General features: G+C 40.5%; 1 protein-coding gene across 1 annotated transcript; it reads right to left on the reverse strand.

Moving 5' to 3' along the window:
* Positions 1-354: 354 nt before the first annotated feature.
* Positions 355-7238, reverse strand: si:ch211-117k10.3 (Krueppel-like factor 15). The gene is made up of 3 exons (XM_039748508.1): positions 7049-7238; positions 1888-2957; positions 355-1007 (listed from the first exon to the last, which is right to left on the reverse strand). Exons 2-3 carry the CDS (start codon positions 2871-2873, stop codon positions 839-841), a joined length of 1155 nt encoding a protein of 384 aa, XP_039604442.1. The 5' UTR covers positions 2874-2957; positions 7049-7238; the 3' UTR covers positions 355-838.
* Positions 7239-13092: the final 5854 nt, after the last annotated feature.

Genomic DNA, 13092 nt, shown 5'->3' on the forward strand with positions numbered 1-13092 from the left:
TTCTTCATGATATGATGATTTCCTCCAACTACTCAAAAAATGTGTACATTAGGCTGTTTGGTGATATAAAAATAGCTCACAGTTGGGCATGTGACTGGAATCCTGCCCTGGGTTGGGTCCTGCCTTGCACCAGATGCTGCAGGGATAGCCTCTAACTCCCCAACATACAATCTCCACATCCCCTGCTCTTGTACTTCAATAAGCAAACTAGAAAATTACAAACATAAATGAATGTAAGAATCAATTAATCAATTATTCCAAAAGGTATGTTTACAAGCCTTAAACTTCATGCCGTTTGCCTTGCTCTCTCTCTCAGGGGTGGTGATTGATTTGTCCTTAACTCAATTTTTCTATTTGTAAAAAATTGATTGATTTGTATGGATTGCAATAAAATTAATAAAACTTCAAAAAAAAAAAATCAATTATTCCAATAACTAGGGGAACAATTGCAGGAAGGTAAAAGTACATATTATCTGTTAATGTTAAAAATTCTACTTTAGTTTTACATTAAGTGCCAAGATGGTGACTTTCACTTTTTCTCTCAAGATTGCCATTTTAACGCATGTAAGACATAGCAGCAAATTATGAATTTGGGAAGTGCCAAACACTGGTTCTGCAATTAAACAAATACAAATATAGATTATTACAATATGCACAAATCATGTAACCCAAAAGAGATACAAGGCTAAAAAGAAGTTTCTTCCATAACAAGAACAAAAATAACACAAGAAGTGCTAATGAGAAGAGGCCGTTTTTCAAAACTACCAGAATAGTTTGTCCATTTATCTCACCGCCCAGGGCTGGGGCATGAAAAGAAAATAGCTGACTGGCTGTGTTGCTAGCTGGTAGCTCTTATGATGCGACTCATCCTCTGACCTCGGTGCACCTTGGTGTGTTTTGACAAATGATCGCTGCGGGCAAATTTTTTGTCACACATGACGCACTGGTAGGGCTTAACTCCGGAATGGGAGCGTCTGTGGCGTGATAGTTCATCAGAGCGAGAAAACCTGCAAAGATAATAAGAATATCATTAATGACACACACGTTCTTTTTCTGAATATTCCTAAAACAGCTTTCCAATTGAATAGTGGGTGGTGTACCTCACCTTACAAGATTGGTGGAGAGATTCAAAAAAGTGTCAGTTGGTTAGATGGGATTGAAACCTCTTTGTGCCTGACTCAGATCACACGGGAAGTTATAAACTGTGCTAGGCCATAAAAGTTCTGAAGGCCCATATGGGAGCTCCCAGTGTCCCATTCTACTTCAAATGACAGACAGTGTTGCTTGGGAAACTCTGGTGATAAATGGAGTCCCTGGTAGCACCAAAAATGTGTCACTCAAGGTCTTGGAAGAGCCTAACAGACTTCTTGGGGTTGCTACAAAATCATGGGTCACCAAACAGGGTGTTTCTAAATCAAATAGTGCATCATACAAATCAGTGTTTGCAGAGTCACTTATTATACCAAGGCACCTTAAAGCATGGAGTAAATTTGTAATGGACTGCTAGCTTAACCCTTGGAAAGCTCTTTAAAGTTTCTATTAACAACATTACTGTGCCCATTTGGATCTGACTTCATAAACAGTATATAGTATCTTCAATATAGTCTTTTATTTTGTTTAATCAACTTAACACAATAAAAAGCAACATGAAAATTTGGATATCTTAATTGTAACTGCTTTTACTTGGTATCTAGTGACACATGGATACTCAAGTTATGTTAAACATGCGGCTCTTCCAGATTAACCTGTATTTCTGTCAGATGAGTCAACCTTGCCCTGATTTCCTTTCTTAAGATTCAACAAAAGAGGTCAGACCTTCTTACATTTCCCTAACTGTTGCCACAGCATCAGCCTGCCCTGCCCAGTCCATGACTACTGAATGCTTACCGCCAGCCACAATCTGGCCAACTGCAGGTGTAGGGCTTCTCCCCTGTGTGCCTTCGAAAGTGAGCCTTGAGGTGACTGCTCTTAGTGTACATTTTTTCACAGCCTGGGTGGGTGCACTTGTGCACCCTCATCATGTCAGCTGACACCTTGGAAGACCTAGAGGGTACTGCTTTAAGTGTGCCTCCAAACCCCACGCCTCTCACTTCAATGGGCAAAGGTGCGATCTTCACATACTTTTGGTCCATAGCACTGGTGATGGTTGAGGCAGTGCTCTGGGTGGCAGAGGCTGCTACATCTTGGTGAGGAAGCACAACAAGATTCTGACTACCGGTGACACCTTGGATGGCAATTATCAAGTGTCCCAGTCCCACACGAAGGTTCCCTTGTAATGTTTGCTGTGCCCCCGAGGTGGCCAAAAGCAAGGGCTGAAGAGGTAACAAAATAGGCACACTCTTGGTTGATAATGCAATCGCCGAGGTAGGAGAAACAGGCGCCTCAGTAGTCCCCAAGCCTTCCACCTTTGTAGCACGCCCATTCACTTCAAGGCTAATAGATTTATTTGAATCAGAAAGGCCCTCTTTGACAAGTTCCATCTTTTCCTTCAAAAACTCTTCAATCTCCTCCAGGGTGGGAGAGAAGCTACTGGAGATTTCAGAGCAAAAGTCAGGCATCTTAAATTGCTGGCTTACATTAATCTCCTCACTTGTGTTCACAGAGGATGAAAAGAGAGCCTTAAGCTCACCAGGCTCTCGAGATGAATTACCACCAATGTCCTCCATGTCTTGGGAAGATGGGCTTGAACAGGAAGATGCAGATGAAGAGTCACAGCTGCCATCATGTCCACAGGGGCTGACGGCCGGCACACCAGTATTGTCCTTATAGGGCAGCACACAATCCTCATAGGTGGACGCCTCCAAGAAGGAGGCAGTGGCCGTCAGCACTTCTGCACCGATAGTGAGTGGAGCCTGGTGACTTACTGAGACCATTTGATGTTGTCCACACCCAACGTAATTCTCGGAGAAATGGAAAGCAGTCTAGTGGAGGGTGTCAGTAATTAGCAGACTCGTGACCTGAAAAATTTCACCAGATAAGAATTTCATATCAGAAGAGTGAAGCAAGGAAACAAAACAAAAATGTTGAAGCAGCAAGAGTAAATCTGTGTTTACTTAATATTTAAAACAAATAAAATTACCCAGTATAACCAATAGTCTCTAACTATTTGGAGAGAAGAAATGATTCCACAGCTTGCAATATTTAAATACAACAATGGTAATTCCCAGTGGAAATCGATTCTATTTAAGTTATTTCAAAAAATAGAACAAGCACATTTCCATTGCTGGAGATTTTTTTACCCAAGGGAAACACAATAATTTGGAGCTCTCCCTCTCTCCATAATGCTACCAAATAACAGTAATGAAAGGCCAGTCACGGAACCAGCAATTATCATTATGGTTTGAAAGCACACATTAGAAGCTAGTACAGCCATTTATTTAAAATGTTTGCTATTCTGCTGAAAATAAGCAGTGTAAAGTGAACAACATAAATAGAAACCTGTGCATAATATAAATACACTCACTATAAAGTAAAGTAAAATAGAATTGTATCTACTTGCACTTGTGGTAGAGACTAGGAATTCAGAGACTGTTATTTTGGTGAAATTAGGTGAACAGGATTGTGAGCTTGCTGGGCTGGATATTCTGTTCTTACCAAAATTGTTCTAATGTTCCATTAAACATTAACTGGGGACTTGTTATTTTATTTGTATAAATCTTTTCCTAATGCGCAATGTCTCAAAGCAGTTTTACAGATTTCCATGTATGTACCCCCCATTGAGCAAGTGCAAGGCGACAAGGAAGACTCGGTAGAAAGAAACCTTGAGGGTAACCAAGGCTTGAATGGTGAAGCATCTCCAGTCTGGAAACAGGGTAATTAAAATGTACACGCATGAAAGTCTGTACTTTGTAACACGATGGAAAAGCAAAGTCGCAATTTTAGTTTAGTCATTACGATAATGTTCAGCTGTGTCAAGAATAAATGTTCTCTGGCTGTCATTTCGAATGGGACGTTGTCTGGAGGTAGAAGCAGGAGTGAGCTGGACGTGAACCTACAAACAAGCCACCTCACAAAGGACCGACAGTAAAGGCATAAAAAATTTTTGTGAATGTCTATGAAAACAGTATTATGTAAACTGCATTTCTAAATGTTTATCTATAGAGGGTTGTCATACTCCATTCCTGGAGGGCTGTTACGAGTGGTCATTCTCATTCCTGCCAATATCTTAATTAGTAGCCCAACTACTGGTGATAATGGGACAGGCTTTGCGCTGCCAAACCACATAATAAAATAAAATATTAGCATTAAAAATTGGGTTCTAACTATAAAGTTGGTTGCATCAAAAACATGAAGACATTGTTATTACCATTGCCCTGAGGGAAACAATGAAGCAACTCAAGACTTAATGTTAACTGGTAGCTTAGTTAGGGAAAAAATATGTTTTTTATGTTTCCTAACAAGGGATTCAATTAAAATAAAGATAATAAAGTATATTTCATTAGCAGCAGTAATTTGCTACTAATTAAAAAAGGGGCTAAAATGAAACTAAAATGTATGATATCCCTGATCTTTAGGTTTCAGTAAATACATATATTAGCCTAGAGCTGAATATTGTTAGTGTCTGAAGCTCTTGCATCTGTGGAAAGGCTATTTCATAATTGGGGTGTATTTTAAGAAAATGGCTGTGTTGTCAGCTTTGATATTTTTATTTCTAGGAACTACTAGGTAATCTGCTTCTTGTCAAGTGTTACACAGGGATTTCTGTTTAAACTGTCCTATGTGAGGGACAGAATACAAGGAAGGTGGAGAGACTCACTCAGGTAGAAACAAACAATGCCTGGCCTGGGACAGTACTGAACATTTCTGGACAGAAGACACTTTACACACAGTCACACAGGAAAAAAAATCTTGACTTGAGGCTTTATGCGTCCCACATCTTTTCTAAAGTGCATAAGATTACATAATCTAACCTGCAGATCTCCTTGTGTAACCCAGCACCTTCTAAAGGACTCAAACAAATTAAGGGATTTCAACAATTTGTGGCAAGGAGTTTGGCAGCATATCTGGAAATGAAGTCTTAAGGTGTTGCACTGTGTTCTCTGTAGCGTTTCTTAAGGAATCTTGGTCAGAGATACAGGGTTTGACTGAAGGACCTTTAACTCTCAATATGCAACCTTGCTGGAAATGAGGTAATGAAACAGTCAATGGCTGAACCAAAACTAGAACACCCTTAATGCCACTCTGCTGGTTTGACAAGAATAGAATCAAGCAGTATTCTCTAAATAATGAGGCAGTGGAGAGTCGTGCCCAAGCTGAGAATGCAGCATTGTGATGTCCAATGAATTACAGAAAGTGGAAAAAAACACAGCCCCCAAGGAATTTCACTTTTCTCTCAAGGACACCTAAAGATCAGTACTTTGGATAAGGACCTAACATGGAGTCTGAACTTGAATTTTCCATCCCTGGTATCTCTCATTCTCCTTTAATCAACACTATTTAGCAAGCTTGCAGGAGGACTCTCCAAGTGTTGAACTGTCTCCTCTGTGATGAGAGAAAAGAAGAAGCTTTGCTCAAGACCTCAGACCTCCTAGTTCTGCATATTCTATTTTGACATTCTAAGGAAAGTAAGGAAAGCTTCACAGAGAAATACCAAACATAAGCAAACAAGCAAAAGACAGTTTCACTCTCGTTACCTCTGAAGAATACTTGTCAATGGCAAAGCCAGCAGTTCAGTTTAATAGGATGATTTTACTTACTCAAACTACTACAAGGTGCCATTTGATATCATATTGCTTATGAAGCAAAGGGAGGTGAAGTCACTTACTCAAATTGGAAGAACTGCCATTCTAGCATCACACTGACTCTCTCTTTGTTGGCTAGACGTATTCAGCACCACAAACAAAGGTAGAACTGATGGCTAAACTCCTGTTATGACTGTTTAGATTAAGCAACTGCAAGCGTAAGCACATTGCAGAAAATGCTCCTTAACGTTAAAGTTCATATGCAGGGTATTATATTCAATCTCGAAACGTCCTCAAGCTTGATGCGAGGGTACTTGTAAACCCCCTTTGTAAAACGAAGCTTAATAAATCTGAGCTCGCCTAGCACGCGTTAAGACTTTTACCACGTGATTCTTCGGAGACGTTGATTGGTTATCGAAACGATCGTTCATCTGACTCACTTCAAGCTTTACGCGTTTTCGTCTTAAAGTTTGTTTGCTAGTTCTGGAGAAAGGAGAGATTCGATTAGGGGGCATGTGGTATTCCCTTAAAATACGAACTAATAATAGTAAGAAAAAAAAATCATCCCAAGCTGGCCGGTTTTTTCTGTGCGTTGTAGGGATGAGGGCCCAGACCCACGTCAATGCCAAACTCTCTATTCATTCATAAAGTACGAAACCGTTCAAATGTGCAGTGCTTTCATTGCTCTAACATATTTCCACGTAAACTATAGCCCAGTTTCCGTGCCCCGTATCGTTTTAGTGATTTGATTCGACTCCGTTCGCAATTCTAGAATCTAAAACAGTGTACTAAACTCCATCTTGTACGTGTTAGTTGTTTTACGTGACAAAAACTTGCGTTTTGATTCCACAACGTGCCTCGTTTACTGTTCAATTGGATTAGTTTAACGGGGGGAGGGGCGAAACACAATACAACAACACTTGCTGATGTAACAGCACGCTGGGAGTGCGACTCGCACTGTGCATACGCCGTATTGCCATAGTAATGATTCCGTGTCCCTCCCCTTGCATGTTTGATAAAAATCAATTTAGGCCAGTTGTCATACTACCCCTTTCTTTTTGTTTTCTATTCTTGGTGACTTGCCAGGGCGATCGACTTCAGTTAACGCTGCAAAACCAAAATCCCCGCCCCCAACACTGGCACTTCGGATCACTTCACAGTCGTACGATTTGCGAGGAAGTTCCAGCGAAACTCGATACGCGCAGGCGAACGAATGATTAATATTTCGTGTTCATCTTCGTGCAGCTTGCACCCAAACTTGATCGTTTATATGCGAATACAGCCAAACAATCTTTAAATGTCTTAATATGCCTTGCGTGTTCTGAGCTCGTTTTTATCTTTTAGTTCTTCATTACGTGTAGAATTACCTGACAAATTCGTGCACTGGAGACGCGGGTTAAATCTTGTTCCGGCAGCTCTGAGATGAAGCTTCCTGTACCCCTATATAAAGTATGCTGGCGACTGTCCAATTCCCGGTAGCTGTTCTTCTCTGCTCCGATTTGTTGTAGAAAAAAATCAGCACAGCGCGCCCACTTGGCTCATCGTCTCTCGTAGTTCCATGTTGGCACTTTGCAGAGATATGTCACATGACGACTCGTGGGGGCTCGAATTCACTAGTTGAGCGCTGATTGCTTCACCGGAGGGAGGCTCGACTCGATCCCTTCACTGTTATTGGCTGCTGCGAGCTGGAGGCTCGCCGCAAACTCGCTGTGACGTCTTCACTGCTGCCGAATTTCCAGAGCACCACGTGTGCTTTTCGCACTTGGAGCTGACTTGAGAGTAGCGTTTACTCATGGCCGGGCGATAACATTGGAAAGTTTACTCAGTACAGTTTATCCCTTCCCATAATGTACAAGCAGTGCGGAGTTTAATGCAATGTTGTAATTTTCGACTGGCGGTTTTATGAGCCTGAGGACAGCACGGTGATGGAGTAGTTATCGCGGTTACACCACAGTCTCTGGGCGTTCGCTCTGTTTATTTCACACATTACAAAGTGGAGAGTTTCGTTTATGATAGCGAGTGGAGGATAGGATAGAATTATCATTACAGGCAGGCAGTGTGACGTAGTGGTTACGACTTCGGAATTCAAACTCTGAAGTGGTGGGTTCAAATCCCACGCTGCTGACACTGTGACCATGACAAGGCCACTTCACCTCCCTGTGCTCCAATTAGAAAAACAAAATAAATGTAAGAAATGATATCTCAAATTTTGTAACTCGCCTTTTATGGAAGAGTGAGACAAATAAGTTAATAATAAACACTGGTATACAGTGATTTTGGCGCCAACGATGTCTGAATGGTTTTATATTAAGTTTATGGTGCTGATTAAGAATATGACTGGTTTTGCCAGATTGGCTGTAGTTTCTGAGATATTTAATAGTTAATTAATTAACGCAACACGTTTGAAAAGCATTCAGAATTGCAAGAATATTTTTATTTTAGTTATAACTAGTAAGTAAACAGTCTAACATACAAAAAAGAAATTAAAAATATCTAACAGTGACAGGAAAAAAGTTATGTATGATTTGATTAATTAATTCAATATTAATTAGTTATTAATTGTTATTAATGACAATGCTTCAAAAATGCTGTTTATGCGATTTCCTTTTATGTGTGTCATCAGGACAATCATGTTAGAGAGTCCAACAGTAGTCTGCCATCATGTGTATGTCCCATCTGCCTTGATATCTCTCCTCCATCACCTTCATAGCCTGGTGGAACCTCTCACCTTGTTCCTCACTGAAATCTCCAAGGTTATCTGGAAATCTGGCTATGGAGATAGTGCATCTTTATGCTCATATTAACTCCCAAATTTCTGAAGTTAGCAAGCATATCTTGCACCAATTCCTCATAATTGTCAGCTCTGTGATTACCCAAATAGTTCTTCACAACAGAGACAAAACTCTTCCAGGCCGAAGCCTAAGTGTCATTCATGCATTTGGTAAAATTGGAATCGTCATGAGTTTACGAATCTGAGGACCATCAAAGATTCCAGCTTTTAGTTTTTCCATGCTCAGTCCAGGGAATGATCTACAAATGTGCTTGAAGCAATTACCTGTTTTGTCCAAAGCCCTAACAAATTGCTTCATCAATCCTAGCTTAATATGATGCGGTGGGAGAATGATTTTGTTCTTGTCCACCAGCGGCTTGTTGATAATATTCGCGGCGCCAACAATCATTTCTTCCCTTGTAGGCCATGACACTTTTGTCCAGTGATCTTACTTTGCCCTGCTGTCCCAGAGGCACATGAAGCATGGGTATTTTGTGTATCTAGATTGCTGTCCAAGCAAGAAGTTCACCATCTTTAGATCAACACAAATCGACCACTGATGTTCATGATAATGGATTTTCTGTAATACAATTCTTACATTTTCATATTCTTCTGTAAGTTTTGTTGAGTGAGCAATGGGAAGAAACACATAACGGTTACCATTGTGCAAGAGAACACATTTCAAGCTTCTAATGGAGCTGTCTATAAAAAGCCGCCAGTCTTCTGGTCGATATTCTGTTAGTCCCATTTGAAGTACAATTCCTGGGATATCATTGCAGTATACAAGTTCTTCCTCTTGGTTGAAATATGGGAGAAGCCTCCCTTCTCTTGTCCGATAGGCTGTATTTTTAATTTCCGCCTTCATAAGATTTCGTTCATTAAGTCTGGACGCTAAAAGTTCAGATGCTTGTTTGGACAGATGTAAGTCTCAAATCAGGTCATTGAGTTCTTTTTGGCTTAATGGTTGAGGCTTAGAAGAGCTTCACTCAAATGCACTTCTACTGCTACTACCTGCCATACACTCCAATCCCTGCCTCTCTTTAGAGTCTGATAGTGGCTGGTTTGGTAGTGTGGAAAACACTGGTATGGGAATGTCATTGCCATGTGGAATAGGTCATCTAGCTGATTCCAAATCTGGATAATCCCACCAAGCTTTCTTGTAACGATTAAAGCCTTTAATCTTTACAACACAAAAATAACAATCATCATGGTGGTTTTTCGGTTCTCTCCATACCATTGGCACACCAAAGTTTAAACTTTTTCTTTCACCTTTTGTCCACTGTCGTAGATGCTCCACACATGTTTTGCAAACCATATGTGGAGCCCAAGACTTATCCTGGTCTCCAAGCTGTTCTCCAAAATAAGCCAGGTATACTCGATGCCCAAAGTCTGTGATATTTCTTCTTTGTTTTTCAACCATGTACACTCCACAGATGTAGCAGAATACATCAGGATTGTTGATGCAGGCTCTTCTTGATGAAGTCATCATTTTTCCATATATTTATATACTTATTAAGACAGAACTTTTTGGGTATAAACCAAGACTGGGCTGACAAACTTATACTGTAGCCGACTTCTTTCCTCTGCAAATTCACAGTTGAATTCTGGCTTTAAAAAGTCACTTTTATAGCATTGTAGGCCTACTAACTGAAATACAAAATAATTAAATGGGATATTTCATTACCTAAGACACTGTTAAAGAGTCAAAATTGCATTTGTTATCACACACAAGTCGCATTGGGGGGAATGCATTATTTTCATGGATGTCCATTATCTCAAAAACTAGAACCAATTCAGCAAAAGTAATGGAATTCTTTGAATTCAGCACACCCAAAATACCCTAAATCCATTCAAAAAACCTTGGCACCTAAAAAAAATATTTTTGTGTAGACCTGTGAATTAATTGATGGGTAGAAAAAAGTGAAGTAAAGATGAATTGCAGGTGTTGATCTGCTGGAATGGAATAACTTGTGACATTTTGAAATGTTTGCCTTCATTCATATGGATATACTGGAAGAGACTATGAATCACTGACAACCTGTACGTGTTTGGGGAAGCTAACTGATGTTTATTACTTAATCTTAATGATTAATTTATGTTAAAGTATTAAGTTCCATTTTAACTCATCACTCTATTTATTGAATTTGTATGTTGACTCCACCAGTTTTCCTTCCACCCACCAAAGATAAAGTTTATTGGCATTTGTAACATTGTCTTGTGTGAGTGTGTGCCCTGGAATGGACTGGAGCCCATCCAGGTTTGGTTCCAGTGCTACTATATATAGCCCCTGAGCCCATTGAATTGGACAAAACAAAAAGATTAATGCACGGCTGTTGAACTACAGGCCTGGAGGGCCACAGTGGCTGCAGGTTTTCATTGTAACCCTTTAACCAATCAGTGAGCAGTTTTCCCAGCTAATTACTGTAACTCCTTTTCCCTTCATTTTATTATACCTGTTTTTAAGGATTCAGCCCTCTGAATTGATTTGTTTCTTCATCAAATGGCAGCCAAACAGAAATGAGAAGTGAAGCGAGCCAACAGATGACCAACTAAACTGAGCCTTCATACTCCAGCCAATTTCACTCCAATCAGTTCCTTAATTAGAGGCCAATTCTGGCTGTTAACTAAACCCATCATTTAATTCCATGGCGCGTTGCTGTTCTCATTTTGCCACATCAGACATTTCCAAAACTGTTGGTTTTCTGTTTTTTCTAAGAACACCATCAAAATGTTTTGGGAACTTGAAGATCAACCTTACTGAGACCCTCACTTTTCTTTATGTTCAAATAATGTGGTTAGCTGGTAATGTGGCAGCTTGTTTTGTGTCTCATTATTGTTTGGCTGCTAATTAAGGAAAAAGAAACAACTAAGGGGGCCCGAGGCAAGTTAATTAAAACAAAGGCAAAAGAAGTTAATTAGCAGCAAAAATAGCTCACTAATGAAGAAGATGGTTCGAATGAAAACCTGCAGCTACTGCAGCCCTCCGGGACTGGAGTTCGACACCCCTGTGTTAATGGATGAACAGAAAGTCCAGAAGAAGAGCAAAATGGCAATGTTATATATGAATGAAAAAATCAGGATGGTTAGAAATGGCACAAGAGCAAACAACAAAACAAGAAGTTTGGAATCAAGTTTTATAAGTGAAATTTAATAGAAATGTGTATGCCACAGCTGCGGTGGGTTGGCACCCTGCCCAGGATTGGTTCCTGCCTTGTGCCCTGTGTTGGCTGGGATTGGCTCCAGCAGACCCCCGTGACCCTGTATTCGGATTCAGCGGGTTAGAAAATGGATGGATGGGTGTATGCCACAGTGTTATTAGGAATACTATTGTAGATCAAGGTACATCTCATTCACAGCTCTGCTCCATATCATATCATATCTCATAGAGGAAACCTTTTTTGATTGTGCATGGTTTGACAATTGTAATGAAAGTTCTTAAACATATGAGATATTTAATACAGTACCAGCAACCAGCATTATATTAAGACTATTGAAAGTTGCAAGAATGGCGATCTGACATTACTGTTGGCTTACAATATATTTGCTACATCCATTTCACTTTAAAAAAATCAGGATTTCTATATTATACAGTAATAAATATTCAAACATCTTTACTTTCTGCATGCTTGTTTTTTATTTGATATACTTTGTGTAACAAAGGCGCTATATAGGCGCCTGACCTGACACAGAAAGACACGGAGGCACGTATAAAAACACAAAGACTTTATTTCTCTCTTCAACTGTGAGACACGTCCTCCCTGTGCCACACACCCCAATACAGTCCCAAAGCACAAACACTAAAGCACAACACGCTCTTCTTCCTCTACCACCACTCCTCCACAAGCGTAGTCCTCCTCCTCCCGACCCTGGCTCCTTGAGTGGTGGTGGCCGGCCCTTTTTATAACCCGCCCGGAAGTGTTTCAGGTGCTTGACCACCTGGTCCTAATTGCACCTTCGGGTGGGGCTGAAGATTCGTCCAGCCAGGCTGCTGAGTCCATGCAGCTCCCCCTAGCGGCCATCCGAGCCCCCAACCAGGCTGTGGAGGACTCCATCTCCCATGGAGCCCTGCGGGTGGTCGGGGAATCACCGTCAGCCATGGAAGCTGCCACCAAGCATCACGGGGGAGGTACTGGACTGCCCACGGTGGCTTCCCCAGAACATAAGCAGCAGGGGCGTCCCTGCCGGGCATGGGACCCGGCTGTCCTTCACATTTGTTAATTGTGCTGTAGATTTAATTAAAAAGGAATAAATCTGCAATATTTGCCTTTTAATCTGCATTCAATAACCCATAATAATAAAGTGAAAATATGTCTCATTAAATCCAGTTCTGATTCCCAGGGGGTGAGAGCCTTTCCTCATAGCAAGAAAGGTACGAGTGAATCAATTACAGAAATATTGTATGCTACAGCGTAACTAGTTGGTTGTGTCAGTTAACCTCAGTTACCTGAATGTGTATCATAGCAGGGTACTAATATTGGGTCAATAGTACAGTTTTCTGTTTTTTTAAAACTTGTTTAATCAAGGTCATGCTAATGTGAATCAGAAAGTCAGCTGTCACAATGATTAACCATTTACAGTGTTAGTTTTGCTTGTAAGTCTGGGGAGAAAAAAATAAGAATGTAAATCTGCATTGGATTGTTA

This window comes from Polypterus senegalus, chromosome 3 (genome assembly GCF_016835505.1).
Source record: "Polypterus senegalus isolate Bchr_013 chromosome 3, ASM1683550v1, whole genome shotgun sequence".
Lineage (NCBI taxonomy): Eukaryota > Metazoa > Chordata > Cladistia > Polypteriformes > Polypteridae > Polypterus > Polypterus senegalus.

Excerpts from the sequence above, each read along its gene's own strand:
- si:ch211-117k10.3 (XM_039748508.1), bottom strand. The coding sequence starts at position 2,873 with ATGGTCTCAGTAAGTCACCAGGCTCCACTCACTATCGGTGCAGAAGTG. Across the intron at positions 1,008-1,887 it reads TGGCCAGATTGTGGCTGGCG|GTTTTCTCGCTCTGATGAAC; the intron begins GTAAGCATTCAG and ends TTATCTTTGCAG.